This window comes from Aquarana catesbeiana, linkage group LG08 (assembly GCF_042186555.1).
Source record: "Aquarana catesbeiana isolate 2022-GZ linkage group LG08, ASM4218655v1, whole genome shotgun sequence".
In the NCBI taxonomy this organism is placed as follows: Eukaryota; Metazoa; Chordata; class Amphibia; order Anura; family Ranidae; genus Aquarana; species Aquarana catesbeiana.
Window position 1 is genome coordinate 298,617,133 of NC_133331.1, and position 27,345 is coordinate 298,644,477.

Consider the following 27,345-nt stretch of genomic DNA (forward strand, 5'->3'; position numbering starts at 1 on the left):
TTACACACTCCTGTCCCCTGCATTCTGAGCATTGCATACTCCTGTCCCCTGTATTCTGTACATTACACACTCCTGTCCCCTGCATTCTGAGCATTACACACTCCTGTCCCCTGCATTCTGTACATTACACACTCCTGTCCCCTGCATTCTGAGCATTACACACTCCTGTCCCCTGCATTCTGTGCATTACACACTCCTGTCCCATGCATTATGTGCATTGCACACTCCTGTCCCATGCATTCTGCACATTACACACTCCTGTCCCCTGCATTCTGTGCATTACACACTCCTGTCCCATGCATTATGTGCATTGTACGCTCCTGTCCCCTGCATTCTGTACATTACACACTCCTGTCCCCTGCATTCTGTACATTACACACTCCTGTCTCCTGCATTCTGTACATTACACACTCCTGTCCCCTGCATTCTGTACATTTCACACTCCTGTCCCCTGCATTCGGTACATTACACACTCCTGTCCCCTTCATTCTGTGCATTACACACTCCTGTCCCCTTCATTCTGTGCATTACATACTCCTGTCCCCTGCATTCTGTGCATTACACACTCTTGTCCCCTGCATTCTGTACATTACACACTCCTGTCCCCTGTATTCTGTACATTACACACTCCTGTCCCCTGCATTCTGAGCATTACACACTCCTGTCCCCTGCATTCTGTACATTACACACTCCTGTCCCCTGCATTCTGAGCATTACACACTCCTGTCCCCTGCATTCTGTGCATTACACACTCCTGTCCCCTGCATTATGTGCATTGCACACTCCTGTCCCATGCATTCTGTACATTACACACTCCTGTCCCCTGCATTCTGTGCATTACACACTCCTGTCCCATGCATTATGTGCATTGTACACTCCTGTCCCCTGCATTCTGTACATTACACACTCCTGTCCCCTGCATTCTGTACATTACACACTCCTGTCTCCTGCATTCTGTACATTACACACTCCTGTCCCCTGCATTCTGTACATTTCACACTCCTGTCCCCTGCATTCGGTACATTACACACTCCTGTCCCCTTCATTCTGTGCATTACACACTCCTGTCCCCTTCATTCTGTGCATTACATACTCCTGTCCCCTGCATTCTGTGCATTACACACTCTTGTCCCCTGCATTCTGTACATTACACACTCCTGTCCCCTGCGTTCTGTACATTACACACTCCTGTCCCCTGCATTCTGTACATTACACACTCCTGTCCCCTGCATTCTGTACATTACACACTCCTGCCCCCTGCATTCTGTACATTACACACTCCTGTCCCCTGCATTCTGTACATTACACACTCCTGTCCCCTGCATTCTGTACATTACACACTCCTGCCCCCTGCATTCTGTACACTACACACTCCTGTCCCCTGCATTCTGTACATTACACACTCCTGTCCCCTGCATTCTGTACATTACACACTCCTGTCCCCTGCATTCTGTGCATTACACACTCTTGTCCCCTGCATTCTGTACATTATACACTCCTGTCCCCTACATTCTGTACATTACACACTCCTGTCTGACACTAAATAGCTCAAGAGTATGGTGGAATATCCACGACAGTGGCAGAAAACTAACACTGCACATCACCCTAAACACACCATCCCCACCGTGAAACATGGTGGTGGCAGCATCATGTGGTGGGGATGCTTTTCTTCAGCAGGGACAGGGAAGCTGGTCAGAGTTGATGGGAAGATGGATGGAGCCAAATAGAGGGCAATCTTAGAAAAAAATGTGACAGAGGCTTTTGGAGAGGACTGAATGCAGACCTCTTGCCTTTCGACTATGGGACCTGGATTTTAAGGGAGCAATACTCTTTGTGAGGTGTATGCCTGGGTACCCTGAACTAATGTTACTTTGGATTCAAGTCCATGTCCCCCCAAAACACAAAACTCTGGGAACCCCATATGTGCCATATTATAAATAGTGTTGTGGGGATATCTATTTATATCACGCCCAGCCGTATGCCAGAGAACTGAACAGTGGTGTAGGTTTGTGTTTGGAGTACGAGAAACCCATAAAAACCCCACCTTGACTTACATCTCCGAAAACCATACAAATACATGTTTATGGAATAAAGGATTCAACATTGGCAGCCTTTCTTATTTTCCTGTATAAATTGTATTAGTATTAAAAGTTGATATTATTATACATTTATTTCGAATGTTTTTGAAGAATACCTTCATTCTGGGCCTAACCTCCCACCTCATAAATGGTATCAGATGACTTTGACCTGAACACGTCCTTATACCACCATGTTGGCCATGTGCAGTGAGCCTCTTTAAACATGTTGTCTCATGCTGTTGTGTACCGTTTGCTGTGCTAGTTTGGGGTTGGGCTGTATTCCACTGTTCTATTGTGTTTGTCTGCCTTGGATCACAGGATGTGTATCTCTATGGAGGGAGGGGGGATTCCTCCAGCAGCCCCCTGCTGATAAGGCTGTGTACTGATGAGAAGTTTAAACACACCTGACCTGTGTGTCCATTGTCATTGGACAGTTTAACCCGTCCTCTTTTCCAAGGGTGGGGGGGAAAGAGTCTCTGAGTTATTTTATCTGTTGTGTCCGTGTGTGAAAAAAATGAGTTGATTCCTGGTTGACCCTCAAGACAGAACATCTTGTCTCGTATTTGGGGGGAGAGTTATTCATATGGGTTTCTTGTTCGGCTGATCGGAGTGTTCAGTAGCTGCCTTGGTGTTCAGGAAGGGAATGTCCTAAACGACTTTAACCCCTTATATACTTGGGGTGTCATTACAAAAACCTGTAAGAGTCTGCAAAAAACTTGAAACTGGGGCGGAGGTTCACCTTCCAGCAGGAAACGACCCGAAACATCCAGCCAGAGCTACAATGGAATGGTTTAGATCAAAGCATATTCATGTGTTAGAATGGCCCAATCACAGTCCAGACCTAAATCACATTGAGAATCTGTGACAAGACTTGAAAATTGCTGTTCACAGACACTCTCCATTCAATCTGACAAATATTTTGCAAAGAAGAATGGGCAGAAATGTCCCTCTCTAGATGTGCAAAGCTGGTAGAGACGTCCCCAAAAAGACTTGCAGCTGTAATTGCAGAGAAAGGGGGTTCTACAAAGTATTGACTCCGGGGGGCGCCATACAAATGTCCCCCCCCCACACTTTTCACATATTTATTTGTATAATTTATCATTTTCCTTCCACTTCACAATTATGTGCCACTTTGTGTTGGTCTATCACATAAAATCCCAATAAAATACATTTACATTTTTGGTTGTGACATTAAAAAATGTGGGAGATTTCAAGGGGTATGAATACTTTTTCAAGGAGCTGTAGCAGATCATTAGAGAAGCCTGCATGCTGTTTTTTTTTTATAGAAGTCGGCATGGAAATGTAATTTGCAGCAATTTTAAACTTTTTTCCTTCATAAAGGTCGGCGTTGCTGCAGCACTTTCTGTACATCACAGAGATATCCCCCTTCACAGGAAGGGTTAGGACCCCCCAGACATGTTATTTAACCGCTTCAGATCCGGGCCATTGCCAAATGACGGCAACAGCGTGGATCTGAAATACCGGGATGACGTCTATTGACGTCGTCCCCTTTCCTCATTCTCAGCGCGCGAGAGCGCGCCTCGGGGAAAATCTGTGTTGGCCGTGTCCCTTGGACACAGCCAATCACAGATCGCTGTACACGGCCAATCACGTAAGCGGCCGTTCACAACGCGATCGCCGTCTCCAATGAGAGATGATCTGAAATGTAAACAATTGAGATCATCTCTCATTGCCGGCTCTCTCTCCTTACACAGAGACAGCGTGTGAGGAGAGAGAGCTTCTGTGAGTAGTTTTATAAAGTCTAATAGCGAAGTGTGCCCAAAAAGTGCCCAACATTGCCCATAGTGACATCAATATAGTGCCATCTGTGCCCACCTGTGCACATCAGTGCCCACTTGTGCCATCAGTGCATCATCAGTGCCCGTCTGTGCCCATCAGTGCCCATCTGTGCCCATCTGCAATCAGTGCACATCTGTGCAATCAGTGCGCATCTGTGCCAACTCATCAGTGCCCATCTGTGCCACCTCATCAGTGCCCATCTGTACCAATCAGTGCCCATCTGTGTCGCTTCAGTGCACATCTGTGCCACCTTATCAGTGCCCATCTGTGCTGCCTTATCAGTGCCCATCTGTGCCGCCTCATCAGTGGCCATCTGTGCCACCTCACCAGTGCCACATCAGTGCATATCTGTGCCCACCTGTGCCGCCTCATTAGTGTAAATCTGTGCAATCAGTGCACATCTGTGCTGCTTCCTCAGTGCCCATCTGTGCTGCCTCAGTGCCCATTTGTGCCGCCTCATCAGTGCCCATCTGTGCGATCAGTGCCCATCTGTGCCGCCTCATCAGTGCCCATCTGTGCTGCCTCAGTGCCCATTTGTGCCGCCTCATCAGTGCCCATCTGTGCGATCAGTGCCCATCTGTGCCGCCTCATCAGTGCCCATCTGTGCGATCAGTGCCCATCTGTGTCGCCTCATCAGTGCACATCTGTGCCATCAATCAGTGCCACCTCATCAGTGCAGGCTTAGCACACAGCTGTGCAATCTCATAACCACCAGCAGCCATGTCCAAAAAAAGCTTTTCCGCCGAGGAGGCATACCAAATTCTTTCCACGGCCGATGAGAGCAACGGGGAGCTCTCTTGTTCGGATTCCCTTTCCAATTCGGATTCTGACGTAAATTATGAGCCAGTCCTCAGTAGTGAAACACTTACAGACTCAGAGGAGGAAGAAACTCGGCCCGCCAAACGAAGGCGTTCTAGTGAGGAGGCAGTGGCATCCACCAACACAGCAGTACCTCGGCAAGAAAGGCCAAGTACCAGTGGGGTGTCACCCCAGCCCCAAAGGGTTAGGTCCCATGCCAGCCTTCCCTTTGCACTTCAGAACCCCTTGTGGCTTCCTCCTAATTCAGGAGAAGCTAGCGTTCCCCCTTTCACTGCCCAGCCAGGATTCCAGGTGGATACAGAGAATTTCACCCCAATTAACTTTTTTAATTTAATTTTTACGGAGGACATGTTGGCGTCAATTGTGGCCCAGTGCAACTTGTATGCACAGCAATTTATTTTGCAAAATCCCACATCATATTATGCCAGTCCCTATGAGTGGAGAGACCTGACAGTGGAGGAGTTCAAGGTTTTTTTGGGCCTCACATTTAATATGGGGCTCACCAAAAAAAACGAATTCCGTTCCTATTGGTCAACCCACCCCCTCCACCACATGCCGCTCTTCTCCGCGGTAATGCCCAGAACCAGGTATATGATGATTATGAGGTTCCTACATTTCAGCGACAATACCCAGTGCCCTCCCCGAACTGATCCAAATTATGACAGGCTTTACAAAATTCGGCCAATATTAAATTATTTTTCTGAAGTATTCCCCCAGCTGTTCACCCCGGACCAAAACATATGTGTGGATGAGTCCCTTGTTAGCGGCAGGCTTAAAATTAAGCAATTTATCCCCAGCAAAAGGGCCCACTATGGGGTGAAGGTGTACAAATTATGTGACTGAGCCACAGGGTACACATATTCCTTCATAGTGTACGAAGGGAAGGACACCCAGCTGCAGCCCCCTAATTGCCCGGACTACTTGGGAACCAGCGGGAAAGTTGTTTGGGACCTCATATACCCCCTACTCGACAAAGGATACCACCTGTATGTAGACAACTTCTACACTTCTCTGCCCCTGTTCCACAACCTTCATCGGAAGAAGACACCAGCATGTGGCACCGTAAAAAAAAATCGGAAGGGCTTTCCTCAAAGTCTTCTTAATAAGAAGTTGAGAAAAGGAGAAACGGCAAGTCTGCGTAACAAAGAGATTCTGGCAGTGAAGTGGAGGGACAGAAGGGATGTGTATATGTTGTCTTCCATCCACAATAACACCTATGTGGAAATCCCCAGAAGGAATGGCCCCATCCAGAAACCCACATGCATCCATCAATACAATTCGTTTATGGGGGGAGTCGACTTCAACAATCAAATGTTGGAACCATACCTTGCCACAAGAAGGACATACCATTGGTACAAAAAAGTATTGATTTATTTTTTTCAATTGGCCATATACAACTCCTATATCATTTACCGCAACTCCACCCAAAGTATTGATTTATTTTTTTCAATTGGCCATATACAACTCCTATATCATTTACTGCAACTCCACCCAAAGCCCCCAACCCTTCCTTGGCTACCAGGAGGAAATTTACACTGCCCTTATATTCCCAAACGGCCCACCAGAAAACATCCGATCAGATGTTGTTAGTCGACTCTCCGAACGCCACTTTCCAGATAAACTCCCTCCCAAACCAACAGGCCAAAGACGTCAAAAAAGATGTAAGGTGTGTACCAGAGCAGGAGTCAGAAGAGACACATCTTATTATTGTGCACAATGTCCTTCCCAACCAGGCCTCTGTATAGGTGAATGTTTCCGCCGTTACCATACTTCACTAAATTATTAGTGAAGTATGGTAAACGTAATCCTCAGTTCCTGCCTTCACACCCCTTATGCCACTGCCTGCTCTGTAACTGACCCTGGCTTGTTATTTGACCATGCTTCTGCCTGCCGATTTTGTACATACCGCTGCCTGATCTGGAACTGACCCTGGACTGTTATTCGACCACGCTTCTGCCTGACGATTCTGTACATACCTTTGCCTGATATGGAACTGACCCTGGACTGTTATTCGACCATGCTTCTGCCTAACGATTCTGTGCATACCTCTGCCTGATATGGAACTGACCCTGGACTGTTATTCGACCATGCTTCTGCCTAACGATTCTGTACATACCTTTTCCTGATCTGGAACTGACCTTGGACTGTTTGACCAAGCCTCTTGCCTGCCTCTTGGACTGATCTTGTACCCTGCAACTGGACTAGTGGGATTCAACACAGGGGTCTCACATATGTGAGGGGCTCCAGAATAGATTTTCTGGATGAAGAAAACAATTTTCTTTGTTTTCTCATTCCTAGATTAGGGTCTGGAGACTCGGAGGCTTCAAAGAGATTTGGGTGGGAGAAGCCTCTACCCCTGTCCCCATTCTGTCCTGAACGAGGCCCTACTTCTGCCTGCTGCCTGTAGGACTTACTGCCGTCATGCCTCTGTTTGTCGCACTGACCACAGCACATGGACCTTGTTCCTGCCTACTACCAAGACCAATATTTTGGCACTGCTGACAATCTCTGCCTGCACTGACCCTGCACTGCACTGACCTATGGACAGTATCCATGCCTGCTGCCTGTACTGACTATGGACAGTATTTCTGCCTGCTGCCTGAAAAATTGTGTTCGCTGTTGCTGACCAAGTCCCTGCCTGCTGCCTGGATCAGTGCTATCCTCCTGTGGACAACTGTACTACTAAAACCACAGGTAATCTTTTGTTTCTCTTTGCTCAGCATAATGTATTTTGGGGTGTAATTCTTGGTATGTGCATGCTATGTGTCCCTGGAACACCTGATGGCGTTCCTTGCATGTTGGATCTCTGTATGTGGCCAGGCTGTGTAAAGGTCTCACACATGTGGTATTGCCATACTCAGAAGGAGTGGCAGAATGTATTTTGGGGTGTCATTTTTTGCTATTTAAATGCCATGTGTTGGAAATATCTTATAAACGGACAACTTTGTGTAAAAAAAAAATGCGTTTTAATTTTTTCCCACATTTTCCAAAAACTTCTGGAAAAAAATGAACCGTTCAAAAGACTCATTATGCCTCATAGATTATACGTTGGGGTGTTAGCTGTCCCAAATGGGGGTCATTTTGTGGGCGTTTCCGTTCTCCTGGTGCTCCAGGGCCTTCAAAAGTGTAATAGGTGGGTGAGAAATGAGATGTGTAATTTATGCTCGTAGATCGCCTGAAGGTGCTACTTCCCTGGCGGGCCTCTGTATGTGGTCAGGCTGTGTAAAAGTCTCACACATGTGGTATCAGTATACTCAGGAGGAATAGCAGAATGTATTTTGGGGTGTCATTTTTGCTATGTAAATGCTATGTGTTGGAAATATCTTATAAACGGACAACTTTGTGTAAAAAAAAAAAAATGCATTTTCATTTTTTTCCACATTTTCCAAAAACTTCTGGAAAAAAATGAACCGTTCAAAAGACTCATTATGCCTCATAGATTATACGTTGGAGTGTTAGATTTCCAAAATGGGGTCATTTCCATTGTCCTGGTGCTCTAGGGCCTTCAAAAGTGTAATAGGTAGTCAACAAGTTAGATGGGTAATTTATGCTCCTTGAACACCTGATGATGCTCCCTGCATGTTGGGCCTCTGTATGTGGCCAGTTAGCGAAAAAGTCCCACACATGTGGTATTGTAATACTCAGGAGGAGTAGCAGAATGTATTTTGGGGTGTCATTTGTGGTATGCACATTCCATGTGAGAGAAATAAGCTATTACAATGACAATTTTCTGAAAAAAATTTAAAAATAAAAAAGAAACCTTAATTTGCAAAGAATTGTGGGAAAAAATGACAACTTCAAATAACTCACCATACCTTTTACTAAATACCCTGGAATGTCTACTTTCCAAAAAGGGGTCATTTGGGGGGCATTTGTACTTTCCTGGCTTGTTAGGGTCTCAAGAAATGAGATAGGCCTCAGTACATCAGGTGTGATCAGATGTGATCATTTTTTTATGATTTGCACCATAGCTTGCAGACGCTATAAATTTTACACAGACCACATAATATCCACTAATTTGGGTTATTTTTACCAAAGATATGTAGCAGTATAAATTGTGGCCAGCATTTATGAATAAAAATTGCTAATTTGCAAAATTTTATCACAGAAACGAAGAAAAAAGCATTTTTTTTCAAAATTTTCGGTCTTTTTTCATTTATAGCGCAAAAATTAAAAAACCCAGAGGTGATCAAATACCACCAAATGAAAGCTCTATTTGTATGAAAAAAAGGACAAAAAAATCATTTGGGTACAGTGTTGCATGACTGAGTAATTGTCATTCAAAGTGTGAGAGCACTGAAAGCTGAAAATTGGTCTGGGCGGGGAGGGGGGTTTAGGTGCCCAGTAAGCAAGTAGTTAAAGGAATTGGACATTTTTAATGTTTCACTTTAGGCATTTAAAAAGAAAATCGCTGCTCCTGGCTGAATGTAAATTTTATTTGTGATAAAATATGATTTCCAGGGCAGTGCAAAATACAATACAATTCTATACAGAACTTACACATTTCCTTTACACATTCATTCTACAAAGTTTTTAGAAACAGACCTGTAAGTGTTTGTGAAATCTTCCACCACAAAATGTACTCAGCCAATGAGAGGTAATGACTCCATTTTTATTTTAAAAGGCCTAGAGGACTGCCTTTTAAGTGGTGGGGTTAACGTGTTTCGTCCTGGAAGACGACTTGAGAAAACAGACCTCTTGCAAGAGTTTACACCACAAAATGTACTCAGCCAATGAGAGGTAATGACTCCATTTTTATTTTAAAAGGCCTAGAGGACTGCCTTTTAAGTGGTGGGGTTAACGTGTTTCGTCCTGGAAGACGACTTGAGAAAACAGACCTCTTGCAAGAGTTTACACCACAAAATGTACTCAGCCAATGAGAGGTAATGACTCCATTTTTATTTTTCTCCTTCTATCAATGGCCAACACGGTACAACACTTCATCCATGTCTTTGGTGATCTCTGATCTCCTTATCAACTGTTTCTTACATGATGAAGATCAGCCATGGAGTATATCTGAGGTGTATATCAGGGTGTGCTTCTTCCCCACATGTCCAGCAACATTCATATACAAGACATTTCCCGCACTCACTAATACACCTCGAGGGATGTGTGGGACCCCTGATGTACAGGAAGACAGGACTTCACTGAGGAGCTATTCCCTCACTCAGGACAGGAATATGGCTTATGCCCCATGTGAGATTTCTGATGATAGGAGAGACTGGACATAGCTGAAAAACATTTCCCGCACTCAGGACAAGAATACGGCTTCTCCCCCGTGTGCAATCTCTGATGTGTGGAAAGACTGGACTTCACCGAAAAACATTTCCCGCACTCAGGACAGGAATACGGCTTCTCCCCCGTGTGCAATCTCTGATGATGGGAAAGATCGGACTTCCGTGAAAAACATTTCCTGCACTCAGGACAGGAATACGGCTTCTCCCCCGTGTGCAATCTCTGATGATTAGAAAGACGGGACTTCTGTGAAAAACATTTCCCGCACTCAGAACAAGAATATGGTTTTTCCCCCGTGTGCAGTTTCTGATGCAGGGAAAGACTGGACTTCTGTGAAAAACCTTTCCCGCACTCAGGACAGGAATACGGCTTCTCACCCGTGTGCAATTTCTGATGAGAGGCCAGAGTGGACTTCCGTGAAAAACATTTCCCGCACTCAGGACAGGAATATGGTTTTTCCCCCGTGTGCAATCTCTGATGCTTGGAAAGACTGGACTTCACTGAAAAACATTTCCCGCACTCAGGACAGGAATACGGCTTCTCCCCCGTGTGCAATCTGAGATGTGTGGTAAGACTGGACATCGCTGAAAAACATTTCTCGCACTCAGGACAGGAATAACGCTTCTCCTCTGTGTGCAATCTCTGATGATAGGAAAGACTGAACATCGCTGAAAAACATTTCCCGCACTCAGGACAGGAATACGGCTTCTCCCCCGTGTGCAATCTCTGATGTGTGGTAAGACTGGACTTCTGTGAAAAACATTTCCCGCACTCAGGGCAGGAATACGGCTTTTTCCCCGTGTGCACTCTCTGATGATCGGAAAGATTGGACTTCTGTGAAAAACATTTCCCACACTCAGGACAGGGAAACCTTTTATTTGTTGGATTATCCCTCACAGTCTGAGGTTCCTCAGGATAAGAGGAATACGATGGTCCGGCACCGTCCCGCACAGTCTGAGGTTCCTCAGGATAAGAGGAATACGATGGTCCGGCACCGTCCCGCACAGTCTGAGGTTCCTCAGGATAAGAGGAATACGATGGTCCGGCACCGTCCCGCACAGTCTGAGGTTCCTCAGGATAAGAGGAATACAATGGTCCGGCACCGTCCCTCACAGTCTGAGGTTCCTCAGGATAAGAGGAATACGATGGTCCATCTACACTGTGTGGTGCCGGATGGACATTTGAGGTAGTCGGGTTTTCTCCTGGACTATATTGTGTGATGTCCTCATCTTCTACTTTACAGTCTGGAGACAAAGTGAGACAATCCTCTGAGGTTTTCCTCATCTCCCGTCCATCTACTAAAATAGAAATACAAAGATTATTACTAGACATGAGCAGATTGGTTCCCCTAAACCAGGACTCCACCCACATCAGGCAGATTTGTCTCTGAGGATCTTACAATTCCCCCCTCAAGGTAACTAGTAAATGGGTCCTCTGATCTCCTACCAGTTCATTTCTTTATTCATGGACCTTAGTCAGAGAGTGAGGAAACAACGAGAACTGTCTTTTATAGGAGTGACAGTGATGAGGAGATTATATGACGAGCGTCCCCTCCCCCTCTATCCCTCATTGCCATCTTCCCACAAGAGGTCCTGCACTACCTTATTTAGTCCATGATTTAGTCATGAATAACAGCGGGGCTGAGCCCCACCAGAGGTCAGAGAGTGAGGATGGGGGGAGAACAACCAAGATGAAGACTGGACTGATCCTGAAGACCACCATCATTGGGTTATTGACTCCTCCCTCATTATCACTTTCTGTTTAAGGTTCCAAAGTTGGAGGATGTTATCACATTATTATCAACATGTAAAAGTCTGTGCTCCAATCAAATCATCAGATATAAAATGTCCAGCTGGTAGGAAATGGGTGTAACAAAAGAGAATACATATTATGTGTATATATAAGCAGTGGGTAGAGGGGAGAGAGCAGAAGTCAGGAGTATGTAATGTACAACATAGAGTATATAGTGCAGGGGTCAGGAGTATGCAACATGCAATATATAATCACTATATACGGTGTAATAGTCAGGGGGACTCATAATATTGGTGTTCAGTAATCAGTGGAAGCTGAACTGTTTACTGGAGACAAGTTGCAGAGGTCCCACACCGCTGCCTCCCATCTCCTGAGACTGCACTCAGTGACTTGGTTCTGAGACTATACAGACATATCCCTCCACCCGGCACAGCCAGCAAATAACAGAAAAGGTATTCCCGGGAGAATTACTCTGTCAGAGGTCTTGCTAGACCCAGTACTTGAGGCAGAAGACCCAGGATACATACTCCAGGTGCCTAGGCTGAGCAACACCTATGGAGAAAATCTAACTTTTATTGCCAGCTGAACCCCAGAATCTCCATAAATCCAGTCTAGATACATAAATTGTGTCTGCAGCACAGAGAAGGAAGATTATCCGAGAGAAATACAGGAATACAGGACGGGGAACACAGCTCAGGAAAGTGACCAGGGGATTACAGGCTGATATCACCCAGTCCCCGCCCTACTCTGGACCAATCAGTGAGCAGTATGGGTGGAGGAATGGATTTAGTGTTAATGACCCACCTGTGCTGATCTCTGTAGGAGTGTCCTCCTCTATAAATGTCCCCGTTATTCCATCCTCCTCCATAGACTGCTGATCATCCCTCACATACCTCTCTTCTTCTTCTGATTTAACCTCAAATTCTATATCAATTGGATCTCCACTCTAAATCAAGAAAATGAGAGAAAATATCATCTATAAAATAGAAGATTTATTATTGTGACATCATATAAAAAAAACACACATCCTCTCCAGAAGTCCATGTTCTAGATGCTCCGATCCACCAACCTTGTAACAGTGAGGGATGCTGTGATCTTCCTGTGTGGAATCCCGGGAATACAGAGGACGGGGACATCTCTCTGGTGGGTTTCTGTAGCTGGATGACTCTTCCATGGTGTCCTGGTACAGATCCTTGTAAACTTTTAGAGACTCAGACTCCTCTATCACCCCAACCTCATAATCCTCCTCTTTTATCTCTTTTTTAACCTCGACTTTAGAATCTCTCAGATTTCCACTCTGAATATATAATAAAAATGACATCAATGGTAACAATGCAGATAATGTACAGATCCTAATGATACTATCAGTGATTGTTCCTCATCTACCTGATGATGGTGAGAGATGGTGTGATCTTCCTGTGTGGAATCCCGGGAATACAGAGGACGGGAACATCTCTCTGGTGGGTTCCTGATATTAGGTGGCTCCATCATATCCCTGTGTCCTTCTGAAAAGTTTTTCATCAATCCATACTCCTCATCCTCCTCTTTATACTCTTCTTTAACATTAATATTATCATCCCCAAGTTTTCCACTCTGAAAATATAAAAAAATATTCGTTGCAACAAACATGCTTGTGTATAAATCATAACTACCAATAATTGTCAATCATCTACCTGATGATGGTGAGGGATGATGTGATCTTCCTGTGTAGAATCCCAGGAATACAGAGGACGGGGACATCTCTCTGGTGGGTTCCCATTACTGGATCCATCTGTAGGAAACACACACACTGACTGAATACATTGTTTCTATGTGTTTATCAGATGATGGGGGATCTAGGTGGATCCTCCGTACTGCTCTCTCCTTTACAATAAAGTCTCCTCTTACCCGGTGATGTGAGGGGCGGCTGATTGTCCATCATGATGTCCTTCCGAGCTCCGCTCACCTTTCCTGTCAGCAGCTCGATGATCTCTCTGGTGACTTCTAGAATCTTCTTTTTATTTCTCTATTCTATCAGGGAGGGAGGTGGAGGCAATGTGATGGTCAGATGATCTCCAGACTTCACAGGAGGAAAACTCTAGATTTGAACACAAATAGTAAAATCAAATGACATTCCCAGAATCCTCCTCACCTCACTGGTCAGGTCTCTTTTTATTTAAACCCCACTTCATGCTGAGGTTTCTGATATTACATACAATGCAGGTTCAACAGCCCTACTTGGAAAGTGAGGAGGCCAGGGGTCGGCCCACATCCTAAGAGCATCAGAAAAAAAAAGTCGGATAGAGAGATATTAGGAGGAGGCGCTGTGAGGTCAGTGTGATGTCATAGGATTCTCTGACGCTGATTGGAGGGGCATTGGGAGGAGGGAGCTGTGGGGGGTGCTCTGTGAGGTTTCTGTACACAGAATCATTTCTCCTGGGTGCGCCCCTCCTCTCCTAAACTGGAAGATGATTTTTGTCTTTGGGCTTTGTCAGGACACATCATATTCCTGTGATCTACGTGTACTCTGGAGATTTTACTGATCACATTTTAGGATGAATATCTGAGACTGGGATCATTATGGGAAAATAAATTACGGACATTTACTGAAAATTAAATTTTTCTTTTTTTCTTCTTATTTGCATCTCATAAAATAAATACATATTCCAATCCCTCCTAAATAAACCGCCCAACCCCCACCACTAATAAAATTACTATAATCCGCTTGTCAGGAGTGTGTTTTGCTCCTACTCCTAATTCCTGCATCCAGGTTTTGGCTGTGATGCATTCTTTCTGTCTGTCTACCTGTAAGGTAATTGATGTGGTCAGTCTCTGGGTGGAGACCCAACCTGATTTAAGCCAGCCAAGCCTGCAGTCTCATGCTTGTGATATTGCGTTTGTAACATGTGCTCCAAGCTCTCTGTTTGTCTGCCCTACTCTGGTGTTGGAATTCCCTCGTTGATGACCTTGGTTCAGATATCGACTACTTTCTGAACTCTGTTTGCCTTTTGACTGTGGATTTGACCCTGACTATTCTGAACCTAGCCTGCCTTGTACCTGGACTATCGTTGGAACCACTCTGTCTGTCTGCCAACCTGCAAATACCTGGTTGCTGTGCTCAGTTTGTTCCTGCTCAGGCGTGGTGGCCAGGCACTATAGCATTCTGTAAATCCTGGGGGGCAACTGAGTACAGGTAGGCCTGCTTGCCTTATGGAAAAGGGGGCTTCTATAGGTGAAGAACACAGAAGCCAGCTATAGTGTCTGACCACCTGCGTTAGGGGTAAGCGTGACATTGTTAGTATAGATGTAGAAAATGTACAATAGACGGATGAGATGAGAAGGTCACTGGTGGAAAAGGTGACACATCTCCAAAATGAAGGAAATGTTTAAGCCCTGTAAGTGGGGGGGGGATGTTCTGACCCTGAAGGGGTTCATCTACTGTACATTTCCACAATATTAATGACTGGGGGGCACATGTCTGGGGTTCTTTCTATAAGTGAATTTTTGATTTAAGTGGGCGTTCTTTGGCTCTGCACAAAGAGATTGCAAAAAGTGAGAATATACAGCAAACTACTTTGATAAAACACCAAACAGGGGGCGCATGCTCAGCGCTGAGCGAGATGGACGCCTGACACAGTAGCTCCGCACACCGCGGGACATGATTGGCTCACAGAGGGCTATAAATGGCCTTACACCCGACACTTCTAACACCCCTCGAGGCACAAAGACACAGTGCATGCCGTTGTTGAAGAAAAAATCCCGGGGCCCGCTCAGAATTCTCTAACCCACTATCTCCTCTGCACCAGGTAACAATACAGCATGTCCCAAAATGGCGCCGTGGCCCGAGCACATTCTCCTGCTCCAGCGGCCCCCTCTGTGCCTTCTGTTCCTGGCTCACCTTCGGATCCTGGCAGTGAGTACACCTCTTCTCTATCTAAAGCTGACCTAGATGCTAGCCTAGAAAAGATGTATAATAGACTGGCAACAAAGTTCCAAACAGAAACGCACAAGACCTCCCATGCACTGTCACAGAAGATTGCAGCTCTGGGTACTAGAACTGACATGCTGGAAACTAAACACGATGAACTGGCCCTGGCTTATAATGAGCTCAGTCGGGAGCATGAAACGTTAACAACAGCATTTAATCAAATTCAGTATCAGGTTGAAGATCTGGACAACAGGAATAGACGCAATATTCTGCAATTGCGGGGTATTCCAGAGTCGGTCACGGATTTGATTCTCACTGTCATCAGGCTGTTCAAATCTCTTCTTCCAGAATGTGAATCTGCGGCCTTTAGGTGTGACAGGCTTCACAGGGCCCTCAGACCAAAACCTCCAGCAGACAAACCGCCGCATGACATAATCCTTTGTATGAAGGATTTCCTGATGAAAGAAGACATCTTAAGGGCTGCTAGAAACACCCTACGCATCACCCTTGATGATTACACTGTTCAGATCTATCCGGATATCTCACCAGCCACATTGAACAGATGCAGGGGCATGAAGGAGGTCACTGTAACACTTCAAGCAGCCTGGATCCGATACTAATGGGGTTTGCCATTTAAGTTGGTGGGTTCCTCATAATGGCTGCACTTATGCTGCCACCACAGTTCTGGAGGGTCAGGAGATCCTGGTGAAATTGGGCCTCATGGAAGCCGAAGCGGTGCGCCGCCCTCCCTTGACCCCCCCAGGCCATCTCAAGTCTGGCACACGCCACCTACCAGATGCGACAGAAGGAGAATTCAATATGATAACGCTTAACCGGGGACATAGCTAACAACATCGCATCAATACAGCTTCCCCAGCATCCCCACCCAGCATTGTTACCACTTTTTAAATTTTTTTTTACAGCTAGGTTCCTCACACTGATCCCCTCTTTTGGTTTGGGCACAAGATCAGTGGTGCTGCTGAGTTCGAGACTTGGTTGTCTCGGTTTTAACATTCTATTTTCAGGATGCAAAAATGTTCCTAATCCTGTTAATTTTCTTTTTTTTTTTTGGACTCTTTTTTTTCTCTGGTTTGAATCCTCAGCTGATTTTAGTCATTCTTGTCCTGATAGGCGTTTTTGGAGTAGGTGAGGTCATAAGGCCTCTATCTGCTGTTTTAAATGTTCCTGTATGGTCCGCATTCTGTTACAAGCCCCCAGTATTGGGGCTTTGTGGGGTTAGGTTCCATATTTGATAGTAGCCTACAAGCCTATGCTTCACTCATTCAGCTGAACACCCTCCCTAATAATCTTAGTTATGGCGATTATTTGCATCTCGCATAATGTCAAAGGCTTCAACTCTCCCCATTAAGAGGAGTAAAGCCTTCTCCCACTATAAGCGACTTAAAGCTAAAATTCTACTGATTCAAGAGACACACTTCTCTCAAAACTCCCATCCCAAATTCTTTCATAGAACTTTACCACAAGCTTTCTACACACTTCATTCATCGAAGAGTAGGGGTGCTGCCATATTCTTACACGCCTCCTTTCCTATGGACGTGCGTCAGATTTACAAAGATAAGTCGCTATGTTATAATCAAGGGAGGTTATACATAACCGGGAACTTACCATAGCTAGGGTTTACGCCCCCAACAAATCCTCTGCCTCCTTCTTCACATCCTTTTTTGATATTTTAGCAAAATATCAATCCCCCCATTTGATTATAGGGGGAGATTTTAACATGGTAGCGAACCCCACACTAGACAGGGTGCACGGCCTCCACTAGTTCCAGGGCTTTCCCTAAATCCATTTCCCGTAAACTCCTGGAATTCCAACTAGTGAACACATGGTGGGCACACACAACATAGGAGCAAAAGAATATACGTTCTACTCTCATCCGCACAACATTTACGCAAGACTAGACTATATTCTCTCCACTCATATTATCCTTGCTATCTCTCAGACAGCCTCCATTCATAACTGTGCATGGTCTGACCACCACATAACCTTCTTCACCACAGAATTTATTAAGCTAGCCCCTACACCATTTACGTGGAGACTCAATGAGGCACTTCTTTCTGACTTGGCGGGTGAATCGGAGGTTTCCCAATCTATAGATACCTACTTTGCTCTAAATGCCCTCCCTGGGACCCCCATTTCTACAGTGTGGGTCGCTCATAAGGCAGTTGCTGCGGGGTAAACTTGTCAGTTTAGCTACTGCCCGCAATAAAACGAATAAGAAAAAAATAGTACAGCTCTCTGCGGAGCTGGACAGTTTATATAAAAATTCAGCAGCCCTAACTTTAGAGTCTACCAGACTGTCCATCGAGCAAAAAACGCCTCGAATTGGACTCGCTACTCTCGGCTAAAATGGAGAAGGACCCTGCGATGGTCCAAGGCAAGATTTCTATTGCACAGTAACACAGCCTCAACCATGTTTGCTAGGAAACTGAACCAGTCTTTCCGCCCTCCGCACGTTTATAAATTGACCACCCCTTCGGTCATGATTACATCTCACCCTCAAGAAGTCTTAAAAATTTTTACTCAACATTACTTGGGCCTCCCCAGTCTGGACCATCCGATGAGGTGTAAGAGTCCAGGGCTTACTAAGCATGCACCAATGGCACATTGCCACAAGAGGAAATCCGTTCCAACTGAGCATGCGCCAAAGACGCCTCAGTGCGCCAACCCGCACCTGCGCAGAAGACCTGATGGAAAAAGGCAGGAAAATGCCCATGAGGTGCACAGGAAGTGACCTCAACCTGATGGAAAAAGGCAGAAAAATGCCCAGGAGGCGCACAGGAAGTGACCTCAACCTGATGGAAAAAGGCGGGAAAATGCCCAGGAGGCGCACAGGAAGTGACCTCAAACTTTCCTATATAAGCCCAGCCCAGTCACTGCCAAATTGCTGGATTATCTTCAGTCCCCCCTTGTTCCTGTGCTAGTGTGTGATCTGTCTGAACTTGTTGTGACCTGGAAACCTATTTGACTAATCTTGACTCCTGCTTGCCATTGACCTCGGATTTGTACCTTGACCATTCTATTTCTTTGCCCCTTTTGTACACAGCTGCCAGATTGGAACTGACCCCGGCTTGGATCTCGACCATTCTTCTTCTGATTAACCCTTTTATACTTCGTTGCCAAACTGGACTTGACCTGGGCTTGGATCTCGGACAAAGGCTCGCACAGTGCTCCACACCCCTGGCACCCCTGCCACTCGGTGTCCACCAAATCTCTGTCTTCATCTCTAGAGGCTTCAAGGACCCGAGGTGCAAGGGAGGCCTCCCCACTATTTTGGTCTCATCTCACGTACGTGGCACGCGTGACATGAGGCTTTGTCCTGGTCTAACGCTATCCCGATCCCCATTCTCACTACCTCACAATTAGACAAACTTAATTCACCTATTTCCCAATCAGAAGTGCTGAATGTCATCAAGGCACTAAAGACAGGTTCTTCCCCCGGCCCTGATGGTTTTTCCACCATATATTATAAAAAATTTGCCTCCCAACTCGCTCCCAGGCTGGTTCGGCTTTTTAACTTTGTCCTACAAGGTAACAGCTTTCCAGAGGAAATGCTGTTAGCAAACATAATGTGTATGTCCATGGACATGAATAGAACCATATAGTGACACTTAAAAATGATAGTGATAATAATAAACCCAATTCAAACACAAAAGAATATAAACTATGCATAGGCTTAGGAAGGTACAGTATATGCAACCAATACAACCTTATATTAGTGTGCAAAGTATAAAATCAATACAACCAGGCATGCTACACTGAAAACAAAATCTAATACAGAATATATATATATATATATATATATATATATATATATATATATATTTATATATTACCAAAAGTGCTTGGTGCCACACAATATATGTGAACAAACAGTCCTCAATGGAACAAAAAAATGTGGAAAATCAATCAGAAAAAGGTGCTAAAGTGTTCAATGATGTTAATTTCCAGCGTGCTCATAAATTTTCTTTGTGATGAAAACCATGCTTTGGTGCAATCCAGTGCCCCCCAGGAATTATGCTCACCTCGGGGCGTGCGACTCAGCTGCTAACTAAGTCAAAATGCGCCTTTGAACCCCCCCAGGGCTCAATATATGTCACCAGATATCAGATTCCAATACGATCAGGTTCCAATGCGATATATAAAATTAAGAAAAACACTCAATGGTGTGATATTGTTTTAAAATATTTAATCAATAAAAAACTCTCCCCAAATGGGGTACTCACAAGGTGCGTCAGTGCACCACTCTATACACAGCGTGCAATCAATGAATCAGTGCAGGAGTATGGTGTGCGTCCCATCTGTGACAAATCCACAAACTCTCGTTCCGTCCTGGCCCCCCCTACGCGTGTTCGACATAGGGATCACGTGTCTTCATCCCCCCCAACACTGAGGCATGTCCCTTCATATAAATCACACTCCCATATTACCTCCCTCACCCTTCTGCTTCTCTTAACCTCTGGAGATTAAACCCCAAACCCTGGGCCTCCATTGTTTAACTGTGCCCAACGCTCCCATCACCCCATGTCTTCTGGCAACAGCTGCAATCCACACAATTTAGTTTCTATCCATCTTCTTCCCAAAACCGGCCCCCTCTTCTCTTGCACCCTTTGGAACACCTGCTCTGTCTGTAACAAACTCACTTCTGTCCATGACCTCTTTATCACTAACTACTTGCTGTTACTGACACCTGGCTTTATGAATCCAACACTGCTTCTCCTGCTTCATTCTCCCTTGATGGGCTTCTCTGGACTCACTCCCCCAGACCCAGTGGATGTAAGGGAGGTGGAGTGGGAATCCTCTTAGCCCCACATAGCATCTTTCAAATACTTCAACCACCTCCCTCTCTTCATTTGAGGCACATTGTATTTGTCTATTTTCTCCCGTTTCTTTTAGAAGTGCTGTGTTATTGGCCTCCTGGACCGGTATCAACCTTAATTGATGGCCTCTCTGCCTGGCTGTACTACTTTCTCTCTTCTGAAATCCCCACAATCATTCTCGGTGACTTCAACACCCCTGTTAATAAAAACACTGCTACTTGTAAACTTCTCAGTCTTATCTCCTCTTTTGAACAGAATCAATACACCATGAATACATGCTTCTACTCATTCTGATGGCAACACCCTCGACCTTTTAGGCCCCTTTCACATGAGGCGGACTCCCCTTCCACGGAGTCCGCCTTGGTCCGCCGGCTCAGCGGGAGATCTACGCTGAGCCGGCGGATGACAGGTCCCTCTCTTCTCACTGAGCAGGGAGGGGCTTGTCTAGAGCCGCTGCTGCCTATGGGGAGATCAGATGAAAACGGACAGCATGTCCGTTTTCATCAGATCTCACCCGATCCGCCAGCGACGGATCCGAACGTAGAGGCATCCGTCTGCTTTTAGCGGATCGGACCGGGTCGGATGTCAGCGGACATGTCTCCGCTGATATCCGTCGCTCCATAGGCTACCATGGAGCGCCCGTTCAGGTCTGCCGTCAAAACTGACAGGCGGACCTGAACGGTCCGATCGTGTGAAAGGGGCCTGATTCTTCTACCTATGCACTCTATGCAACCTCTCCAACAATCCTTTTCCTCTCTCTGATGACCACCTTATTAGTTTCACTCTCTCTCAGTCTTCCACCTCCTCGCCACCTAATCCACCTTAACCCTTCTCTACTCTGCTACTGACCATCACTATGACATCATCTCATCCCTGTCCTGCCCCAACCTAACCACTTCTGTCTACAATAGATCCCTCTACTCCACCCTGGATACACTGGCCCCCCTCACTACACACAGAATCAGGCCCCCAACTTCTACAACCTTGGCAAACAGATAACACCAGAATTCTCAAAATCATAGCTGCACTCTTGAGCACCTGTGGCGTAAGACTAATTTTTAGAAGGACTTTATTAAAATATACATCTGCCCTCCAAAAATACAATTCCTGTCTCCTTGCTGTCAAGCAGACCAATTTTATTACTCTCATTACCAACTTATCATCCTGTCCCCGTCAACTCTTCTCTACCTTCAACTCTACTTCGTCCTCCACTGCCTCTATCCACTAACTCATCTACTGCCCAGGAGATCGCCAATCACTTCAAAAATAAGATTGATACAATTTGTGATGAGACCTCCGCTGTACAGATACCTCCCCTACTTAACACCCCATGTCCACAGGTACAATCAACACTTTTCTTATTCAACCCTGCTACTATAGACAAGGTTACTAAACTTAAAGCTAACGCCCACCCAACCACCTGCCCCCTAGACCCAGTTCCCTCGCAAATACTGCGGTCACCCTCTGGCTCTATCCTACACTCTCTAACTCACATTTGTATCTTCCCTAACTCTCCAAACCATGCACTAGTCACTTCCAAACTTAAAAAACCTTCCCTGGACCCCACCAATCTTAACAACCTTCATCCTATCTCCTTGTTTTCCTTTTCATCCAAACTTCCTGAACACTAATTCCCTGTACACACGGTCGGACTTTCCGATGGAATATGTGCGATCGGAGCTTGTTTTCGGAAATTCCGACCGTGTGTGGGCTCCATCTGACTTTTTCCATCGGAATTTCCGACACACAAAGTTTGAGGGCAGGCTATAAAATTTTCCGACAACAAAATTCGATCCTTTAAATTCCGATCGTGTGTAGACAAATCCGACGGACAAAGTGTAATACAAAGAATAATTTAAGAGATGAAAGCTATTGGCTATTGCCCCGTTTATAGTCCCGATGTACGTGGTTTACGTCACCGCGTTCGGAACGATCGGATTTTCCGACAACTTTGTGCGCCCGTGTGTATGCAAGACAAGTTTGAGCCAACATCCGTCGGAAAAAATACATGGATTTATTTGTCGGAATGTCCGATCGCGTGTATGGGCATTAGTCTACAACCAACTGAGCGACCATCTCACTGAAAATAACCTCCTTGATCTCCTTCAATCTGGATTTCGCACTCAACAGTCCATCGAAACTGCTAACCTTAAACCCATGAATCATCTGCTAACGTATACTAAATTCAATGGACACTATTCTGTAATCCTACTCCTGGACCTCTTTGCTGCCTTTGACACAGTGTACCACCCCATTCTCCTCAAAAAAACTCCTCTCCTTTGGTCTCTGTGACTGTAGTCTTTGCTGGTTTTCATACTACCTATCCCATTGCACCTTCAGTGTCACAACTCTCCTCCTCCTTTCTCCTTCGGGGTCCTCCAAGGTTCTGTTCTTGGACCTCTCCTATTCCTGATCTACAGCTCCTCCCTAGGTCAGCTGATAGCTCGTATGACTTTCAATACCATTTCTACGCTGACGACACCCAAATCTATGTCTCTATCCCTCAGTTCACTCCATGAGTCTCCTCACGCATCACTAATTTACTAACAGACATATCAGCCTGCATGTCACACCACTTCCTCAAACTCAATCTATCCAAAACCGAGCTCATAATATTTCCTCAACCACGTGCCCCTTCCCCTGACTTCTCTGTCAAGATCGATGGCACAACCATCAACCCATCCCCACATGCCAGGGCACTAGGTGCAATCCTTGACTCTGAACTCTCCTTTCAGGCCCACATCCAATCACTGTCCAAAGCTTTCCGCCTCAACCTCCGCAACATCTCCAAATTACGTCCCTTCCTAACCAATGACCTCACAAAGCTACTGATTCAATCCCGGGTTATATCTTGCCTTGACTACTGCAAGTCCCTCCTCACCGGATTGCCTTTATATAGGCTATCCCCCCTTCAGTCAATCATGAATGCTGTTGCCAGACTCATTCACCTTATCAACCATTCAATGTCTGCTGCTCCTCTTTGCCAATCCCTCCGCTGGCTTCCGCTTACCCAACAAATAAAATTCAAAATACTAACAACTTATAAAGTCATCCAGAACTCGACCCCCAACTATATAACTAACCTAGTCTCACAATACCAACCAAATCATTCTCTTCGATCCTCCCAAAACCTCCTGTTCTCTATCTCCCTCATCACTTCCTCCTATGTTCATCTTCAGGACTTCTACCGAGCCTCTCCCATCCTTTGGAACTCCCTATCCCAATTTGCCTGACTATCTCCTACTCTGTCCACTTTAAGACGATCCCTGAAAACCCTTCTCCTATGAGAAGCCTATCCTGCCCCCACCTAACAACTGGACTTTTATTTTCTCCATCAGCTCATCCCCCATAGTTATTACCTTTTGTATCCTTTGACCCTCCCTCTTAGATTGTAAGCTCTAAGGATCAGGGCCCTCTGATTCCTCCTGTATTATATTGTATTGTAACTGTACTGTCTGCCCTCATGTTGTGCAATTTGTGGGTGCGATATAAATCCTGTATAATAATAATATATGTGTGTATCATCATCTGCTGGAGATAAAATAAGTCACAGTGACTATGGAGGAAGAGGACGGACATGACGGGGAGGTTACTGGGTGTAAATAGAAAATAAGATCTTATTACCTCCTCTGCTGCAACTTCCAGCAATGTCTCCTCTCTATTTCCTCCCGACTCACCTCTCACCCGAAACTTCCTGTCTGTAGCTGACATCACTTCCTGTCTTCCATAGAGACTTCCTGTCTTTGTAGAAGTGAGATCACCATCTTGTGGAGCTCAGAGGAACTTCAGCCCAGAGAAACGCCTCGTAGTTTGAACACGTCCTTGTGCTGTGTGTGTATGTACTGTATATCCTTATAGATGTGTAGTGCTCCCCCCGCAGAGAGCGGTGATATTAACTGATTCTTTCCCACACAGTATAGAGGCCCCCCAGTCACCCCGGTAACAGTCCAGGGTTGTCTTTTTGTAATGTATTGTTTGTAGAATCTGTAAAAGGAGAGGGATTGGGACAGAGGCATAATAGAGGGTCACAATTGTGATCTGGCCCCATGCTTCAGGGGGCCCATATGGCTCCCCTGTCATATTTGTCTACACTTGGATTGAAGGAGGGGGGGCGGCATACACAAGAACCGATCACCTCCATCTCACTCCTGCAGCCGTTGGAAGCCGGCTTCCCCTTCATGCCATCCCGCCGCCTTTCAGCGGGGGCTGCAGGAGGGAGATGGAGGTGATCGGTTCCTCCTATCCAGCCTGGTGCTAGGTGTTTATTGCAGTCGTGATCCACGATGTGACAAAAGACAAGCAGTCATCAATCAGCCTTCCAGACCCGTCCCCAGCTCCCGGCTCACATTTCTTGCCTGCAGGCTGATCCTGGTAAAGTAAGAGAATTGCTTCCCTCCCCAAAGCCACTCCCGCCTGGCAGCCTACAAATGCCACAGTGTATTCCACTGTCTGGAGAAACAGACAGTGCCCAGCACCTGAGCGAGTATAGTGTGGGGCTACATGTCTTCTAGTCACACTGTCCCCCATCACACTGCCCAGGTACCCTTCTTAGATGTGATGGCTGCATTTTTTTTTTTTTAGACTTTCTTTCATTTTCATCTGGTGATCCAGCCAGTAAGTCTGTTATTTTTTTCAACAGAAAAAGCTCTCCAGCAGATGTAGCAGGTAGGGGATAGGACAAACCATCTCCCTCTGACAGGGGTGTTTACAATGATCAGCTTTAATTTTTTTATGTAAAGCCTTCATCCCAAAAGGAAACATCTGTTACTGTAACTGATTATATAGTGTGAGGTGGAGTTTGGATTCACTATCACACTGCCCACATCACACTGGCCCTGCATTACACACTCCTGTCCTCTGCATTCTGTACATTACACACTCCTGTCCCCTGCATTCTGTACATTACACACTCCTGTCCCCTGCATTCTGTGCATTACACACTCCTGTCCCCTGCATTCTGTACATTACACACTCCTGTCCTCTGTATTCTGTGCATTACACACTCCTGTCCCCTACATTCTGTGCATTACACACTCCTGTCCCCTTCATTCTGTACATTACACACTCCTTTCCTCTGTATTCTGTGCATTACACACTCCTGTCCCCTGCATTCTGTACATTACACACTCCTGTCCTCTGTATTCTGTACATTACATACTCCTGTCCTCTGTATTCTGTGCATTACACACTCCTGTCCCCTGCATTCTGTACATTACACACTCCTGTCCCCTGCATTCTGTACATTACATACTCCTGTCCTCTACATTCTGTACTTTACACACTCCTGTCCCCTGCATTCTGTACTTTACACACTCCTGTCCTCTGCATTCTGTACATTACAGACTCCTGTCCCCTGCATTCTGTGCATTACACACTCCTGTCCCCTGCATTCTGTACATTACACACTCCTGTCCTCTGCATTCTGTACATTACACACTCCTGTCCTCTGCATTCTGTACATTACATACTCCTGTCCTCTACATTCTGTACTTTACACACTCCTGTCCCCTGCATTCTGTACTTTACACACTCCTGTCCCCTGCATTCTGTACATTACACACTCCTGTCCTCTGCATTCTGTACATTACAGACTCCTGTCCCCTGTATTCTTTATATTACACATTCCTTTCCTCTGCATTCTGTACTTTACACACTCCTGTGCCCTGCATTCTGTACATTACATACTCCTGTCCCCTGCATTCTGTGCATTACATACTCCTGTCCCCTGCATTCTGTGCATTACACACTCCTGTCCCCTGCATTCTGTGCATTACACACTCCTGTCCCCTGCATTCTGTACATTACACACTCCTGTCCTCTACATTCTGTACTTTACACACTCCTGTCCCCTGCATTCTGTACTTTACACACTCCTGTCCTCTGCATTCTGTACATTACAGACTCCTGTCCCCTGTATTCTTTATATTACACATTCCTTTCCTCTGCATTCTGTACTTTACACACTCCTGTCCCCTGTATTCTTTATATTACACACTCCTTTCCTCTGCATTCTGTACATTACACACTCCTATCTCCTGCATTCTGTACATTACACACTCCTGTCCCCTGCATTCTGTGCATTACACACTGTGTTACGTTTGTTACAATATGATTTTTTTTTATTAATCAGACTTGATACATGGGACATAACATTGCACAATAGTGGTTGGTCATAGAGATAGTGTCAGTTTTTGGCTTGAGTAGATTTCTCAAACAAATGCTGTTTCATACAATGGGGGTAGATATCATTGTTGTATTCAATTGAGTGTTCAATTAACAGGCTATTGACTCTATAGCTACAGTAAACAAGTAAGACATTACTTGTTTGGGATTCTTTCATCTTGCAAACTGAAAGAATGGCTGTTAAATTACTGTCTTGGTTTGAGTAGACAATGGTACGTAGATACCATTTTTGTACGTAGATACAGTTTTCAACAGTCCATTGTTTCTACAGCTACAGTAAACAGGCTTGTTTTCTGTTGTTTGATAACTATGGCAAACAGTCTGGCACATAAAAGGGGGATTCAGGCATAAGCTAGAGACACATACACACACACACCATCATGCTGTAACATCTGACGCCACTCATGATAGAAGAACAGTGCCTGATGCTCCAGAAGAATCGTTGCCAATGGAGATCACGAACATACAGTAACAGAAGATAAGTAACCTTTAAGTGTATTTGTACTGTTATAGACCATAGGCTGTTCAGCTTGCTAGGCATTTTGCTTGTTATAGATATCTGTCAGTCTTGTATTGTATTCCTAATATTGTAATAGTTTTGTATGTACAGCATCTTTGTTTAGTAAAAGCACAATTTACACACTGCAGAAATCTCAGCTTCCTTGCTTATACCACAGAGGAACCTTGCTAGATAGACACAAACAAAACATTTGGGGGCTCGTGCCGCGGTCTG

At 45.3% G+C, this 27,345-nt stretch overlaps 1 protein-coding gene across 1 annotated transcript in view; it reads right to left on the reverse strand.

Moving 5' to 3' along the window:
- The window catches only part of LOC141106850 (uncharacterized), a 109,419-nt gene that overhangs the window by 38,535 nt on the left and 43,539 nt on the right, over positions 1–27,345 (reverse strand). The window contains exon 16 of the mRNA XM_073597779.1: positions 9,908–10,397. Coding sequence (XP_073453880.1) covers positions 9,908–10,397 — 490 coding nt within the window. The remainder of the gene's footprint in view (positions 1–9,907; positions 10,398–27,345) is intronic.